Here is a 16326-nt window from a genome sequence, read left to right on the forward strand (position 1 = left end):
GCTATTGAGGGCGTGCAGCGTAGGTTTACTATGTTAATTCCAGGAATGGCAGGACTATCATATGTTGAAAGACTGGAGCGACTAGGCTTGTATACACTGGAATTTTGAAGGATGAGAGGAGATCTTATCGAAACGTATAAGATTATTAAGGGGTTGGACATGTTAGAGGCTAGAAACATGTTCCCAATGTTGGGGGAGTCCAGAACAAGGGGCCACAGTTTAAGAATAAGGGGTAGGCCAGTTAAAACTGAGATGAGGAAAAACTTTTTCAGTCAGAGAGTTGTGAATCTGTGGAATTCTCTGCCTCAGAAGGCCAATTCTCTGAATGCATTCAAGAGAGCTGGATAGAGCTCTTAAGGATAGCGGAGTCAGGGGGTATGGGGAGAAGGCAGGAACGGGGTACAAATTGAGAATGATCAGCCATGATCACATTGAATGGAGGTGCTGGCTCAAAGGGCCGAATGGCCTCCTCCTGCACCTATTGTCTATTGTCTATTAAGAACAGAAAGAATATTGCTATCGCTATTGGCTAATACAGCTATATCTCTCTCTGACTGACTGCCCAAATTCACTGAGAGGGAGTCACCACTTTTGAAATGGGTTTTCTTTATATTATTACAGTAACCTTTTATTGAGATCCCAGAAAAACACGATTCCTGGACTGTTTGTTTAACCTGTGAACTTTGCAAATAATTAACATCCTACGTCAGTGAATAATTACCAGGATAGACACAAAATGCATCTCTGGAGAGAAGGAATGGGCGACGTTTTGGGTCGAGACCCTACTTCAGATTAATGTCAAGGGTGGGGGTGGGACAAAGATAGAATGTAGTCGGAGACAGTAAGATGTGGGAGAACTGGGAAGGGGGAGGGGATGGAGAGAGAAAGCAAGGGCTATCTGAAGTTGGAGAAGTCAATGTTAATACCGTTGGGGTGTAATCTACCCAAGCAAAATGTGAGGTGCTGTACCTCCAATTTGTGCTGGGCCTCACTCTGACAATGGAGGAGGCCGAGGACAGAAAAGTTAGATTTGGAATGGGAGAGGGAGTTGAAGTGCTGAGCCACCGGGAGATCAGGTAGGTGAAGACGCACTGAATGGACATCCCTCCAACATTTTTGCCACCTCCAACGGGTTCCCACTACTGGCCACATCTTCCCATCTCCACCCCTTTCTGCTTTCTGCAGAGACCGTTCCCTCCGAAACTCTCCGGTCAACTTGTCCCTTCCCACCCAAACCACCCCCTCCCCAGGTACTTTCCCCTGCAACTGCAGGAGATGCAACACCTGTTCTTTTACCTCCCCCCTCGTTTCCATCCAAGGATCCAAACAGTCTTTCCAGGTGAGGCAGAGGTTCACTTGCACCTCCTCCAACCTCATCTACTGCATTTGCTGTTCCAGGTGTCAACCTCTCATCATCGGCGAGGCCAAGCACAGGCTCAGCAATCATTTCGCTGAACACTCCCCGCTCGGTCCATCCTAACCTACTGCTGTGGTCATATCATCCATATAGGCCCTGATTGCAGGAAGGCACAGTCCGTCCTGCCATCTCTCCCCATTGATGACCCACCATGATGCTCAAATCGCTAGCTCCATCGCCATTGTAAAAGCTAAAAGAGAAATAGTGCACTCTGCCATAATGCCATCTCTAGTTTCAGCCATGCTGTCGTAAAGTCTGCTGTACTAAAACACATTCGGATATCTTGGAATTACCTTTCACTAAATTTACTATCAATCCTGGAACTCTAAAGAAATGAAAAGCATTCCAAATAAGACTTTGTGGCACAGATCCAAGGAGGGGTAATAGAGTTTTTCAAAAATAATAGTCCAATATGACTATGACTGACATTCAAAAATACAGACAAAAGGTAGATAAATATCTGAGGATGTGTTGAAAATGATTGGGCAAGTTTCCCAGTTTCTGCTTAGCATAGCTCAATATTCAGTTTCAAATTTGAAAATATGTTGATCAACAGATAAACAAGTTCTTTCAGAAGATGTTTGTTCTTGTCACAATATGACAAGACAAGGTGCCTCACGTTACTGGACCAATGAAGGCAAATGCAACAAGAAACTCTTGTTTGATAAGAATTTTAAACCCAAGGAGTGGCTTGCTCCATAGACTCGTTCAGCATGGAAACAGATGCCTGTCTCTAGCCAACAGTCAGTCTATCATGGAACCTCCTTGCATGCCGGCATCTGATGCCGGCCCTAATTTGTCCTGTTTTTCTTTGCTTCTATTTTTTTCCTCACTACGATCGATCTGAAGAAGGGTCCCAAACTGAAACTTCACCTACCCATTTTCTCCAGAGATGTTGCCTGACCCCTGAGTAACTCCAACATTTTCTGTCTATCCTTGGTACAAACCAGCATCTGGAGTTTCTTTTTGATTATATTTTTTCTGCTCCATTGTGAAATATCCTCAAGGCTTGCCTCTTTTGAAAACGTTCTCTTCCTCTCTCCGATAGGAGTTCTGCAAGACCCTCTCTCGCTGTTCCCCCTCTGCGATTCCTGCTGCTCTGCGGCCTTATGACCATGTTTTTATATGTGGCTCGCCACCACATCCACTTGTGTTTCCTTGGCGATTGCTTATGCCTCCATCTTGTGCCTCGTGGCTTCCAACTCCGGTTCCTGACTTCGCAGTTCGAACCCAACCAAGATTTCAGGCACCAACAGTCAATCCACTGCTTCTCACATCAGTTCTCCTTCCATTCCCTGTGTTCCACATGGGCCGCATTGCCCAGCCACCAACAGGCCCTCGCTGTGACTCTCCTGCTGCTCTGGGCCTGGCTCGCCCAGACCTGCATTGAACCCCCAACTTTACTTCATTGTACAGTAGATCCACACATTCAATTAATGTTCCTCACCTACCTGGACTCCACTAAGGATACCCGCCTGCAGGGTCCCTCCACCGACTGTCCTCGACTCGACCACCTGCAAGCCTGGGCTCCACCGCTGGATTGTGCCGCCTGCCCGATCGTCACAAGGCCAAGACCCACAGTGCCATGGCCACCAGGAGGAGCTGTTGAAGACCACTGGAGCAAGTATGTCTTCAATTAATTTAGGTATGTGCAGTTTTTTAAATGAAACTCTTTCTTCATAACTTAGTCATACATTTTATGACCATTGTTCTTTTATTCAATACCAAGAGAATTGGGATGTGTAAGGAAAAGCAAAATAAAAAAAACAAAACAAAACAATTTTTTCTTTGTTGTAAAAAGTATTGCTGTTCAATAACCTTTCTATATTGAGAACATTGTACATGTAGTCCAAGAACTACAGGCTGTTGGAAATAATAGTCGTTTTTCACATGTGAATGTAACGCAATGCGTAGCCAATAGGCAGCACGGTAGCGCAGCGGTAGAGTTGCTGCTTTATAGCGAATGCAGCGCCGGAGACTCAGGTTCGATTCTGACTACGGGTGCTGCACTGTAAGGAGTTTGTACGTTCTCCCCGTGACCTGCATGGGTTTTCTCCGAGATCTTCGGTTTCCTCCCACACTCCAAAGACGTACAGGTATGTAGGTTAATTGGCTGGGTAAATGTAAAAATTGTCCCTAGTGGGTGTAGGATAGTGTTAATGTACGGGGATCGCTGGGCGGCACGGACTTGGAGGGCCGAAAAGGCCTGTTTCCGGCTGTACATATATGATATGATGATATGATATGAAATAGACAATAGGTGCAGGAGTGGGTCATTCGGCCATTCAAGCCAGCACCACCATTCAATGTGATCATGGCTGATCATTCTCAATCAGTACCTCTTTCCTTCCTTCTCCCCATACCCCCTGACTCCACTATCCTAAAGAACTCTATCTAGCTCTCTCTTGAATGCATTCAGAGAATTGGCCTCCACTGCCTTTTGAGGCAGAGAATTCCACAGATTTAAAACTCTTTGACTGAAAAAGTTTTTCCTCACCTCCATTCTAAATGGCCTACCCCTTATTCTTAAACTGTGGCCCCTGGTTCTGGACTCCCCCAACATTGGGAACATGTTTCCTGCCTCTAACGTGTCTTATATGTTTCGACATTTACATCAGTCTGAAGAAGGGTCTCGACCCGAAACGTCACCCATTCCTTCTCTCCCGAGATGCTGCCTGACCTGCTGAGTTAATCCAGCATTTTGTGAAATAAATACCTTCAATTTGTACCAGCATCTGCAGTTATTTTCTTACACTACATTTACATCAAATGCATTTATCTTCATCTCAAACAGCAGAGATCTTAGCACAGATCCATGCGGATCTCCACTGGTCACAGACCTCCAGCCTGAATATCTACCTTCCACCACATGCCTTTGTCTTCTATGAATAAGGTAGTTCTGAATCCATATGACCATTTCACTGTGAATTCCGTGCATCTTAATCTCCTGGATCAACCTACTGTGAGGAACGTTATCGAAAGCCTGATCAAAATCCATGCATACAACATCCATCGCCCTACCTTTATCAATCTCCTTCAGTACCTGCTCAAAAAACTCAATTTAGTAAGACATGACCTGCCATGTATAAGGCCATGCTGGCTATCCCAAATTAGCCCATTCCAAATGGGAGTAAATCTTATCTCGAAGAATAGTTTCCCAACCACTGACATGGGGCGCATCATCCTATAGATCCCTGGATCCTCTCTATGTCCCTTATAAAGGAATAACATTGGCCACTTTCCAGTCTGCTGTGCTAGAGAAGAAAGAAAGATCCTCATCAAGGCCCTCGCAATCTCCTCACTTGCCTTCCTCAATAATCTGGGATAGATCCCATGGCGCTAGAGGCCTATCCACTTGATGCTTCTCAAGATTCTCAGCACCACCACCTTCTCAATCTCAAACTGCCCTTACATATTTGTATTCTCCACACTGAGCTCTCTGTCCTCACTGTCCTTCTCCTTGGTGAATGCAGATGTAGCACCTCATTTACATCCTCCGACTCCATGCATATATACACTCCTTTATCCCTGAGCAGTCCTACCTTCTCGCAGGTCACCCTTTTGTTTTTAACATACGTAGAAAAATCGTTGGGATTTCCCTTAAAATGACTCGCCAATTGTATTCCATGGCCCCTTATGGCCTTTCTAATCACCTGCTTGGGATTTTTACTATTCACTTTATATTCCTCATAATTCCTATTCATATTCCCTTCATATTCCTCATGGCCATGTCTGATGCCACTTTCTTAAACCTGACATACTCTTTCTTTTTCTTTCTGAGCAAGTTTACAACCTCCTTGGTCATCCATGGTTCCCTTTACCTGCCATCCTTATCCATCCTCCATACGAGAACATGCTGACCCTGCACTTTGTTTAGCTGGCCTTTAAACAACTCCATGTCAGCTGTAGACTTACCCAATAGCAACTGGTCCCAATCTACCCTTGTTGGGGAGTTAGTATTTGGGTGGAAGAAGTGACAAAGGCTAGAGGTGAAAATGAGACAAAAAGGATGTCAGATAAGAAATGAAGAGGAGGAGTGGAATGTAAGGCTGGAGGGTGAGACATGGGTAGATTGGGTAGATGGGTCAATGAAATTAGGGCAGCACGGTGGCACAGCGGTAGAGTTGCTGCCATACAGTGTCAGAGACCAGGGTTCGACCCTGATTATGGGTGCTGTTTGTTTGGAGTTTGCTCATTCTCTCTGTGACCTGCGTGGGTTTTCTCCGGGAGCTCCGGTTTCCTGCCACACTCCAAAGACGTACAAGTTTGTAGGCTAATTGGCTTGGTAAAATTGTAAATTGTCCCAGTGTGCGTAGGATAGTATTGGTGTACAGGGATTGCTGGTCGACTTAGACTCGGTGGGTGGAAGGGCCTGTTTCTGCACTGTATCTCCAAACTAAAATTAAATTAAAGTAGCCTGCAAAAAGGAGTTAAAAAGGGGAAGTGGGCCAATGTAGTTGAACTGCCAAACCTGTGCAGGGCTACTCCCATGCATCATGTGTACCATATGCTATTTAAATAATGGTCGGTTCTCTATTCACTGGCGGACTTCGCACTGAGACACGTATTCGTCGACTTTATCAAAGCGGAGCGAAAGGCCTCTCTGTTTAGCCCATCCTGCAATATTATGAATTCCAAAATGTTCTGAGGCTTCATTCACCCATAGATGCAGAGATGCTGTTGTCCAGAGCTTTTAATAGCACAATCTGGTCCATGGTATTATTGTGAAGAGTATGTCATGTTGATTTTTTTTTCTTTGCATCATAGGGGAAATCTTATGAGATATACAAGATCCCAAGGAGCATGGATAAAATGAATCCTCACACTTTTTCCAATGGTAGGGGATTCTAAAACTAGAGGAGAGGACATAAGCTTAACCTGAAAGTGGAGAGATTGAAGAGGGATCTCAAGGGCAAGTTTTTCCACACAGATTGGTCCAAATATGGGATGCGTTGTTACATAAGCAGACAAAGTTAAGACATTTAAAAGATGGTTGAACAGATATATGGATAGGAAGAGGTTACAGGGTTCTGACCATATCCCTGTGTATATGGTCATATGGTTCGCATGAATAAGGTTCCAAGCGATCTCTGGATTTTGTGCTGGAAAGATCTGTGTGAAACTCTGTCAACCCATCAAACCCCAACCCACAACCCAGTATCTGAATCAAACACGGTTCAGACTTGTGCTGTATCTGGGCTGGGGCCAATGAAGTCAAGCAGTTTAGATATTGGGTTGCGAGTTGGTGTTGATTATGGTTGATAAATTAAATAATTCTCACCCTGATCTTCCCTGCACCTTTCTAGTGAGCTTAGAGTCATAGAGTAATAGTGTGGAAACAGGCCCTTTGGCCTAACTTGCCCACACCGGCCAACACGTCCCAGTTACACTAATCCCACCTGCCTGCGTCTGGTCCACATCCCTCCAAACCTGTCCTATCCATGTACAGAACCTATCTAACTGTTTCTTAAACGTTGGGATAGTCCCAGCATCAACTACCTCATCTGGCAGCTTGTTCCATACAGGGCCATTTTTATAGCATTATGGGCCCCCAGGCAAAGCAGTGTACTGGGGCCCCTACCATTACTCTCCCCCACCCCCCTTTCCCTACCAGCCCCCCCCCCCCCCCCCGTCATGCCGGCGAAAAGCACTTACCGAAAAGAACTTACCGAAAAGCACTTACCGAAAAGCACTTAGTGATGGACAGGGTGCTACATTGTTGCGAAAAGCATTTACAGATCGCTGTGAGAAGCACTTAGTGACAGAAAATGTTGCGAAAAAAGCACTTATTGAACCTACATTTTTAAAGTAGTATTTATTTATTGCAAGTCACTTAACATACACAGATCAGCATGGGGCCCCTATGCTCGTGGGCCCCCGGGCAAGTGCCCATCAGGCCCATGCGTTAAGATGGCCCTGGTTCCATACAGCCACCACCGTTTGTGTGAAAAAGATACCCCTCAGATTCTTACTAAATCTTTTCCCCTTCACCTTGAACCTATGTCCTCTGCTCCTCGATTTCCTTACTCTGGGCAAGAGACATTGTGCATCGATCCGATCTATTCCTCTCATGATTTTATACACCTCTATAAGATCACCCTCATCCTCCTGCGCTCCAAGGAATAGAGAACCTCTCCCTACAGCTCACACCCTATAGTCATGGCAACATCCTTGTAAATCTTCGCTGAACCATTTCAAGCTTGACAATATCTTTCCTACAACATGGTGCCCAGAACTGAACGCAATATTCTAATAGCGGTCTCACCAATGTCTTGTACAACTGCAGCATAACCTCCCAACATCTATACTCAATACTCTGACTGATGAAGGCCAATGTGCCAAAATACTTTTTTACCACCTTATCTACCTGCGACTCGACCTTCAAAAAACCATGCACCTGAATTCCTAGATCCCTCTGCTCTACTACACTGCAGAGGCCTACTATCTTAATATCATAACCATACTTTATTAGCCAAGTATGTTTTGCAACATACGAGGAATTTCATTTGCCATAATGTCATAACAATAAAAAGCAACAGAACACTCAAAACACATTTTAACATGAACATCCACCACAGTGATTCCTCCACATTCCTCGCTGTGTATATCCTGCCCTTGTTAGACGTCCTAAAATGCAACACGTCACACTTTTCTGTATTAAATTCCAACTTCCTGAGGTCTAGAGATGCAATAGCTCAGACTCTAAATGTCTCAAAACGAATTCTTTAATGAATTAACATTCTGTATGAAGTTGGACAATACATCTGAAAATAATATTCCAATAATGATCCATTTCCCATGACCAGTTTTCTTTTCTTGCTAGAATTCATGAAATTCCAGACATGTATTCCATATGTAGCCGAGAAGGTTTGCTCTATATCCTCCTTTTTCCAGGCAATATAGAACTTCCCCCAGCTTGAACATGGGATTGGGTAGAACCGGCTTGAGATCCATAAAGAGATGCCATTGCATTCTGTGCCCGTGAAGGCAGCTAGATTATCTATCCGGCACCATCTTTTTAGCACACGGGTAATCAGTCGAGGTCCTTGTTGACCCCAAACATGTCCAATGAAATTGACTACAAAATCTTCCATGCAATTCCATATAAAAGGATGGTGCTTATGATGGAAACCCAATGCTGCATTGTTGACTACTCCTGCATGCCCTTGGCAAGTAAAGTTAGCAAATGGAATTGACCTCAATGATATAATGTCAGTATCCAGGTAGATGCCCCCGAACTTCCACAACAGTGCTAATCTACAGCCATCAGCAAGCACATGGGGCCAAAACTTCTCCTTTTCTGGATTTACCTATAAGGAGAGAGTAATATTAGTTCTCACATTTAACTTGTAGCTTTTCCAATTCTGCAGCCCAGTACAAGGTCTCCAGGCCTTGCTGATTCTCATTCTATCAAGGGATGATTATATTATTTTGTTACTTTCAAGTAGAATTCCTGGCATGAATCTGTATCCATCCAGCACATTACACACAAACCTTATGACCACAATAATTACTCCTCGCCACCTTAATGGTGAACACACATGGGCACAGGAATGTTAGAACAAGATTGTGCGACCAGTTGATGCACCTGTCAAGTGGCAAAAACTCTTTCAAGGATGGGTTGGAACACCAACTTTTCCAGGGTCCGGGATTGCGGAGAGACAAGTGCTGTTCTCCGTCTTCTCCTGTGAGAAAATGCATATTTATTGCAGCAGAGCTCCTGGGCATTGATCAGGATTCAGAGTCACTGCTGCAGGGAATGTGCCTCCATTTCCTTCTTGTTGGATATGCAACTGTGGAATGGCACTGGGACAAACCCCTCGCGTCAACAGCTCAAATTCAGCAGTTGGGGCTGCGCATATTAAATTATTTCCACTCCCATCACATTGGTCTGTTACTTCCTTCCACCTTCCTTTTCAGTCCTGGACACCTGGAGCCGAGAAGGCTTGCACAGTTCTGGGAAGGAGAGTGCACAAATACATGGAGATAAAGAACAGGCACAGAAATAGAAACCAGGAAGAAATGTTCGTGGGATAGTGAAACGTCTTGTCGGACTGTGCAAGTTTTATTGGAGAGCAAAGAAATTTCCATTGCTGCACCAATGTAGAATTTAAAATCAACGTATTATGCTACGTGGACATAATTGCTGTCGGCTTTTCAGGCTAATGGTGCTCTTTTCTCTGTATATGCCATTGACAATGCAGATCGTGCAGTGGGAGGAGGTTTCCCACTGAGGCCACTTCATCACATTTACACTGTCAACCAGCCCTTGAATCTGCTCAAGGTTTCACAGGTGTTCGTTTATTCCTAATGACCAAGTGTGTGTTAGAGTGGGCGGAGATTTGTAGCCTGGCCGTTGGTCAGTGAAAATTGAATTAAGTTCTTATTGAAGACAATGGGGCCAGAGTTGCAAGTGCATTTAATTGTCAAATTTACCAACAACAGAACAATGAAATTCTTACTTGCTGCAGTCTTACAAGCCCATTAACCTAATACGCACAAATAAATATGTGCACACAATTAAAGATGTAATAATAACACAAGTTAATAATCAGTAATACAAAGTAACCATACAGTGCAAAACCAAAGTCCATAATTCAACTTAAAACAAAGTCTATAGAAGGTCATTGGTGCTCAGGGGAGGACTATGTAATATCGTGCAGTGTTCAAGAGCGTGATGGTTGCTGGGGAAGAACCTGGTGGCCAGGGTTTTCAACCTCCTGTTACTTCTTCCGATGGTAGCAGCGAGATGAGAGCTTTTCGAGGCAGCACCTCCTATAGATTATGTCAATGGTGATGGACCAGAAAATCTGTAACAGTGGACCAGCACCACTGTTCAAATTATCCACTCACTTTAGGTTGGGCTCCGATACATTAGGTGCCTCCCTTCCTACACCGAGATACGAGAATTCCCCACTGAGATGTTAACTCAATCCCAGCTCTGCTTTCTCAGCTCGCTGTAAAGATTCTAAAGTGCTATTTTAATATTAATAGATGATTTATCCTGGGCGACCCGCACTGTATCCATCCCTCAATCAACGTCTCTTCCACCCAACCTCTGGTTACTCTCACACCACTGCAAGCGAGAGCTTACTGTGCCCCATCATGTCCCGCCATCAAAGAATACGCTTGAAAAGTACTCTACTGAGAACAAGATGATTCCTGCTGTCTGGAATGTGAAAACCACAGCACGAATCTTCAGCTTCCTTCTCCCGACACCAACACTATTTTATGCAAGAATTACAATGTATTTTAATGGACCGGGTTAAAGCAATTGCATTATGCGTTCCTCGCCTAAAAATATTAAACTAGCAGAGGGATATGGGCCAAATGCAGGCAAGTGGGTCCAGTGCAGATGGGACATGTTGGTCGGTGTGGGCACGTTCGGCCGAAGGGCCTGTTTTTTTACGCCGTAGGACTCTGTAACTAATTGGGTTCTTTAGAAAACAATTTACCACATCGCTCAATTAAATATACACGAGCTGCAAAGCAGAGAGCTACAAAGCTACAGACAAAATCCATGTGTCGGAATGAACTACAGATGCTGGTTTACACTGAAGATAGACACAAAATGCTAGAGTAACTCTGGGACAGGCAGCTTCTCTGGGTGAAAGGAATGAGTGATGTTTCGGGTCGAGATCCCTCTTCAGACTTCGGCTTTTTGTTTCTATTTTTGGTTTAAACCAGCATCTGTAATTGTTTCCGACAATGGCCCTGAACCAGGTTTGCCGGACACGCTGACCCCGACAGTGCGAGTTCTTTCCTGGGCATTGAATGTTGTTGGCAGATTCAAAGGGCAATGCGGAAATGGTGAGGGATCTGTCAGCATCGTGATAGAGGGAGCTTTGCCGACCCACGCGGGCTCCTCGGGGCAAGGGAGAATGTCACAGTGTGTGTTGTGGACCGTGCAGAGCCGCAGCAGTCCCGACACTCAAAGCGGGGGAATGCAGAACAATCCAATAGACAATAGACAATAGGTGCAGGAGGAGGCCATTCGGCCCTTCGAGCCAGCACCGCCATTCAATGTGATTATGGCTGATCATTCTCAATCAGTACCCTGTTCCTGCCTTCTCCCCATACCCCCTGACTCCGCTATCCTTAAGAGCTCTATCTAGCTCTCTCTTGAATGTATTCAGAGAATTGACCTCCACTGCCGTCTGAGGCAGAGAATTCCACAGATTCACCACTCTCTGACTGAAAAAGTTTTTCCTCATCTCAGTTCTAACTGTCCTACCCCTTATTCTTAAACTGTGGCCCCTTGTTCTGGACTCCCCCAATATTGGGAACATGTTTCCTGCCTCTGACGTGTCCAACCCCTTAATGATCTTATACGTTTCGATAAGATCTCCTCTCATCCTTCTAAATTCCAGTGTATACAAGCCTAGTCGCTCCAGTCTTTCAACATATGATAGTCCTGCCATTCCGGGAATTAACCTACGCTGCACGCCCTCAATAGCAAGAATATCCTTCCTCAAATTTGGAGACCAAAACTGCACACAGTACTCCAGGTGCGGTCTCACTAGGGTCCTGTACAACTGCAAACCTGTGGTGTTTGGTGATGGGTTTCTTCGCGGAATTATTTGGTAAAACTGTGAGGTCTTATTCTCAGCCGCATCACGAGAGTTATTGAGCAAACCCCTTAATTCTCATCAGGTCACTTATATTCTACAGCTCCTCTACTTTTCAAACAACCAATTTACTTATGCGAATGAATGTCATAAGTGTTCGTTACCTTTTGATACCAGCCTTCCAGCGGCGTGTCTTTAAACAGTTCAGTGGGATTTAAAGGTAGAATGATGACATTCTTCATTGACGAGAGTAAAGGGATGCCTCTGTATTCAGGCTGTGGATACTGGCTCAGGTTTCCACTGAACCCCTTCATGAAGTAGTAGATTTGTTTATCTGGGTTGTGACGAGCAGCGGACTCCACTGAACACATCGCCAACGGCTTCGGCTCCACATTGTTAGTCGATTCCACAAACATAATCCCGGCGTTAGTCGTTATATTCTTTGGACCAGTTTTATATTTTATTATCTGAGCTGGTGTCAAGGTATTGCCAGCGGTAGACTGATAGATTCTGTAGTAAATGAACAGAGTACCACCAAGTGTGAGCATGAGAACAAGCAAACAACCCTTGTTCCAGGCCAACATGGTGGGGCTCCGAAATGTTTCTTTCCAGGCTACTGGGAAACAAATTGTAGGATACATTTACGGAATCACTTTACTCACAGAATCACATGTTATGTCACCCCCACGGAAAGAGACCATTCGGTATTTCACGTTCATGCCGGCGCTCTGAAAGTGTGACCCCCTCCCCTGCCCTCACCCTCACCCTATACGGTCTTTCCTCTCAGACACTGATCTAGCTCTCACCCGGAATACAACAGCGGAATCCACCTCTTCATCTACAGTATATACTTACCCTGGGACTCGAGGATGGTCTGTTGCCTCCCTGGTGCCAGGGTTCAAGACATCACGGGGCGGCTTCAGAACATCTTAGCGAGGGAAGGCGATCAACCGGAAGTAGTTGTGCACGTGGGCACGAACGACGTCGGGAGGAAGAGGAAGGAGATACTGCAACGTGAGTTTAGAGAGTTAGGAAGAAGACTGAGAAGTAGAACGTCGAAGGTGGTTGTCTCTGGACTGCTACCTGTACCTCGTGCTAGTGAGGGCAGGAATAGAGAGATAGGGGATATGAATGTATGGCTGAGGGGCTGGTGCAGGGAGCAGGGATTAAGATTTCTAGACAACTGGGATCTCTACTGGGGTTGGGGGTGACCTGTGCAAAAGGGACGGGTTAAACCTTAACAGCAGGGGGGACCAACATTCTGGCAGGTAGGTTTGCTAGTGCTACAAATGTGGCTTTAAACTGAGTAGTGGGGGGAGGGGTTGACACACTGGGAATATGGAGATGGAGTTAATGGGGAAGCAAATACAGGAGAAATTGCAAAGGACTCTCGAATGAATGGGGAGGGAAGTTCTAGAAGGGATAAGAGAGTAAGGTCAGGGCCAATTGTGAGGGGAGGTGAATACGGAAATTAAAGTGTTGTATTTAAATGAGCTAAGTATAAGAAATAAAGTGGATGAGCTTGAGGCTCAGTTAGACATTGGCAAGTATGATGTTGTGGGAATCACTGAGACATGGCTACAAGAGGACCAGGGCTTGGAACTGAATATTCAGGGCTACACAACATATAGAAAAGACAGATGACTAATAATAATAATAATAATAAGCATTTATTTTATATAGCGCCTTACCAGAAGCTCAAAGCGCTTTACAAAAACAATTATAACATAAAAACAAACAGACAAACTATCCTAACGGAGAAGCGGCGAATAAACAGCGCCAGCGTCCTCTCACGTCAGGGTCCGGCAGTAGACAACAAAAAGCACAGGACACACAGATACAATTTTTACACAAACAGCCATCACAGTGATTGCTCTAGGCACACCCTCACTGTGATGGAAGGCAAAGAAAAGTCTTATCTCCTCCTCATTCTTCTCCCGTGGTGCAAGGCAATACTAAGAAGGCAATACGGGGAGAAAAGATGAGGTACGAGGGTAAACTAGCCAATAATATAAAGGAGGATAGTAAAAGCTTTTTTAGGTATGTAAAGAGGAAAAAAATAGTCAAGGCAAATGTGGGTCCCTTGAAGACAGAAGCGGGGGAATTTATTATGGGAAACAAGGAAATGGCAGACGAGTTGAACTGGTACTTTGGATCTGTCTTCACTAAGAGAGCCGGTGGATGTGGTGTACCTTGACTTTCAGAAAGCCTTTGACAAGGTTCCACATAGGAGATTAGTGGGCAAAATTAGAGCACATGGTATTGGAGGTAAGGTACTGACATGGATAGAAAATTGGTTGACAGACAGAAAGCAAAGAGTGGGGATAAATAGGTCCCTTTCAGAATGGCAGGCAGTAACCAGTGGGGTACTGCAAGGCTTGGTGCTGGGACCGCAGGTATTTACGATACAAATTAATGACTTGGATGAAGGGATTAAAAGTACCATTAGCAAATTTCTAGATGATACAAAGCTGGGTGGTAGTGTGAACTGCGAGGAAGATGCTATGAGATTGCAGGGTGACTTGGACAGGTTGTGTGAGTGGGCGGATGCATGGCAGAAGCAGTTTAATGTGGATAAGTGTGAGGTTATCCACTTTGGTGGTAAGAATAGGAAGGCAGATGATTATCTGAATGGTGTCAAGTTAGGAAGGGGGGATGTATATCGAGATCTGGGTGTCCTAGTGCATCGGTCACTGAAAGGAAGCATGCACGTACAGCAGGCAGTGAAGAAAGCCAATGGAATGTTGGCCTTCATAACAAGAGGAGTTGAGTATAGGAGCAAAGAGGTCCTTCTGCAGTTGTACAGGGCCCTAGTGAGACCGCACCTGGAGTACTGTGTGCAGTTTTGGTCTCCAAATTTGAGGAAGGATATTCTTGCTATTGAGGGCGTGCAGCGTAGGTTTACTATGTTAATTCCAGGAATGGCAGGACTATCATATGTTGAAAGACTGGAGCGACTAGGCTTGTATACACTGGAATTTTGAAGGATGAGAGGAGATCTTATCGAAACGTATAAGATTATTAAGGGGTTGGACATGTTAGAGGCTAGAAACATGTTCCCAATGTTGGGGGAGTCCAGAACAAGGGGCCACAGTTTAAGAATAAGGGGTAGACCAGTTAAAACTGAGATGAGGAAAAACTTTTTCAGTCAGAGAGTTGTGAATCTGTGGAATTCTCTGCCTCAGAAGGCAGTGGAGGCCAATTCTCTGAATGCATTCAAGAGAGCTGGATAGAGCTCTTAAGGATAGCGGAGTCAGGGGTTATGGGGAGAAGGCAGGAACGGGGTACAAATTGAGAATGATCAGCCATGATCACATTGAATGGAGGTGCTGGCTCAAAGGGCCGAATGGCCTCCTCCTGTACCTATTGTCTATTGTCTATTAAGAACAGAAAGAATATTGCTATCGCTATTGGCTGATACAGATATATCTCTCTCTGACTGACTGCCCAAATTCACTGAGAGGGAGTCACCACTTTTGAAATGGGTTTTCTTTATATTATTACAGTAACCTTTTATTGAGAACCCAGAAAAACACGATTCCTGGACTGTTTGTTTAACCTGTGAACTTTGCAAATAATTAACATCCTACGTCAGTGAATAATTACCAGGATAGACACAAAATGCTGGAGTAACTCACTGGATCAGGCAGCATCTCTGGAGAGAAGGAATGGGCGACGTTTTGGGTCGAGACCCTACTTCAGATTAATGTCAAGGGTGGGGGTGGGACAAAGATAGAATGTAGTCGGAGACAGTAAGATGTGGGAGAACTGGGAAGGGGGAGGGGATGGAGAGAGAAAGCAAGGGCTATCTGAAGTTGGAGAAGTCAATGTTAATACCGTTGGGGTGTAATCTACCCAAGCAAAATGTGAGGTGCTGTACCTCCAATTTGTGCTGGGCCTCACTCTGACAATGGAGGAGGCCCAGGACAGAAAAGTTAGATTTGGAATGGGAGAGGGAGTTGAAGTGCTGAGCCACCGGGAGATCAGGTAGGTGAAGACGCACTGAATGGACATCCCTCCAACATTTTTGCCACCTCCAACGGGTTCCCACTACTGGCCACATCTTCCCATCTCCACCCCTTTCTGCTTTCTGCAGAGACCGTTCCCTCCGAAACTCTCCGGTCAACTTGTCCCTTCCCACCCAAACCACCCCCTCCCCAGGTACTTTCCCCTGCAACTGCAGGAGATGCAACACCTGTTCTTTTACCTCCCCCCTCGTTTCCATCCAAGGATCCAAACAGTCTTTCCAGGTGAGGCAGAGGTTCACTTGCACCTCCTCCAACCTCATCTACTGCATTTGCTGTTCCAGGTGTCAACCTCTCATCATCGGCGAGGCCAAGC

General features: G+C 45.1%; 1 protein-coding gene across 1 annotated transcript; it reads right to left on the bottom strand.

Moving 5' to 3' along the window:
* Positions 1-8142: 8142 nt before the first annotated feature.
* LOC144599068 (alpha-1,4-N-acetylglucosaminyltransferase-like) lies at positions 8143-12569 on the bottom strand. The gene is made up of 2 exons (XM_078409792.1): positions 12150-12569; positions 8143-8727 (listed from the first exon to the last, which is right to left on the bottom strand). Exons 1-2 carry the CDS (start codon positions 12567-12569, stop codon positions 8143-8145), a joined length of 1005 nt encoding a protein of 334 aa, XP_078265918.1.
* Between the last annotated feature and the right edge of the window lie 3757 nt (positions 12570-16326).

The sequence above is a fragment of the Rhinoraja longicauda genome, chromosome 13 (genome assembly GCF_053455715.1).
Source record: "Rhinoraja longicauda isolate Sanriku21f chromosome 13, sRhiLon1.1, whole genome shotgun sequence".
NCBI classification, from domain to species: Eukaryota; Metazoa; Chordata; class Chondrichthyes; order Rajiformes; family Arhynchobatidae; genus Rhinoraja; species Rhinoraja longicauda.

Bases quoted from the DNA above. Each gene is read 5' to 3' on its own strand.
- LOC144599068 (XM_078409792.1), bottom strand. From the start codon at position 12,569: ATGTTGGCCTGGAACAAGGGTTGTTTGCTTGTTCTCATGCTCACACTT. The intron at 8,728-12,149 runs GTAACGAACACT...CTCTCCTTATAG, and splicing joins TGGAAGGCTGGTATCAAAAG to GTAAATCCAGAAAAGGAGAA.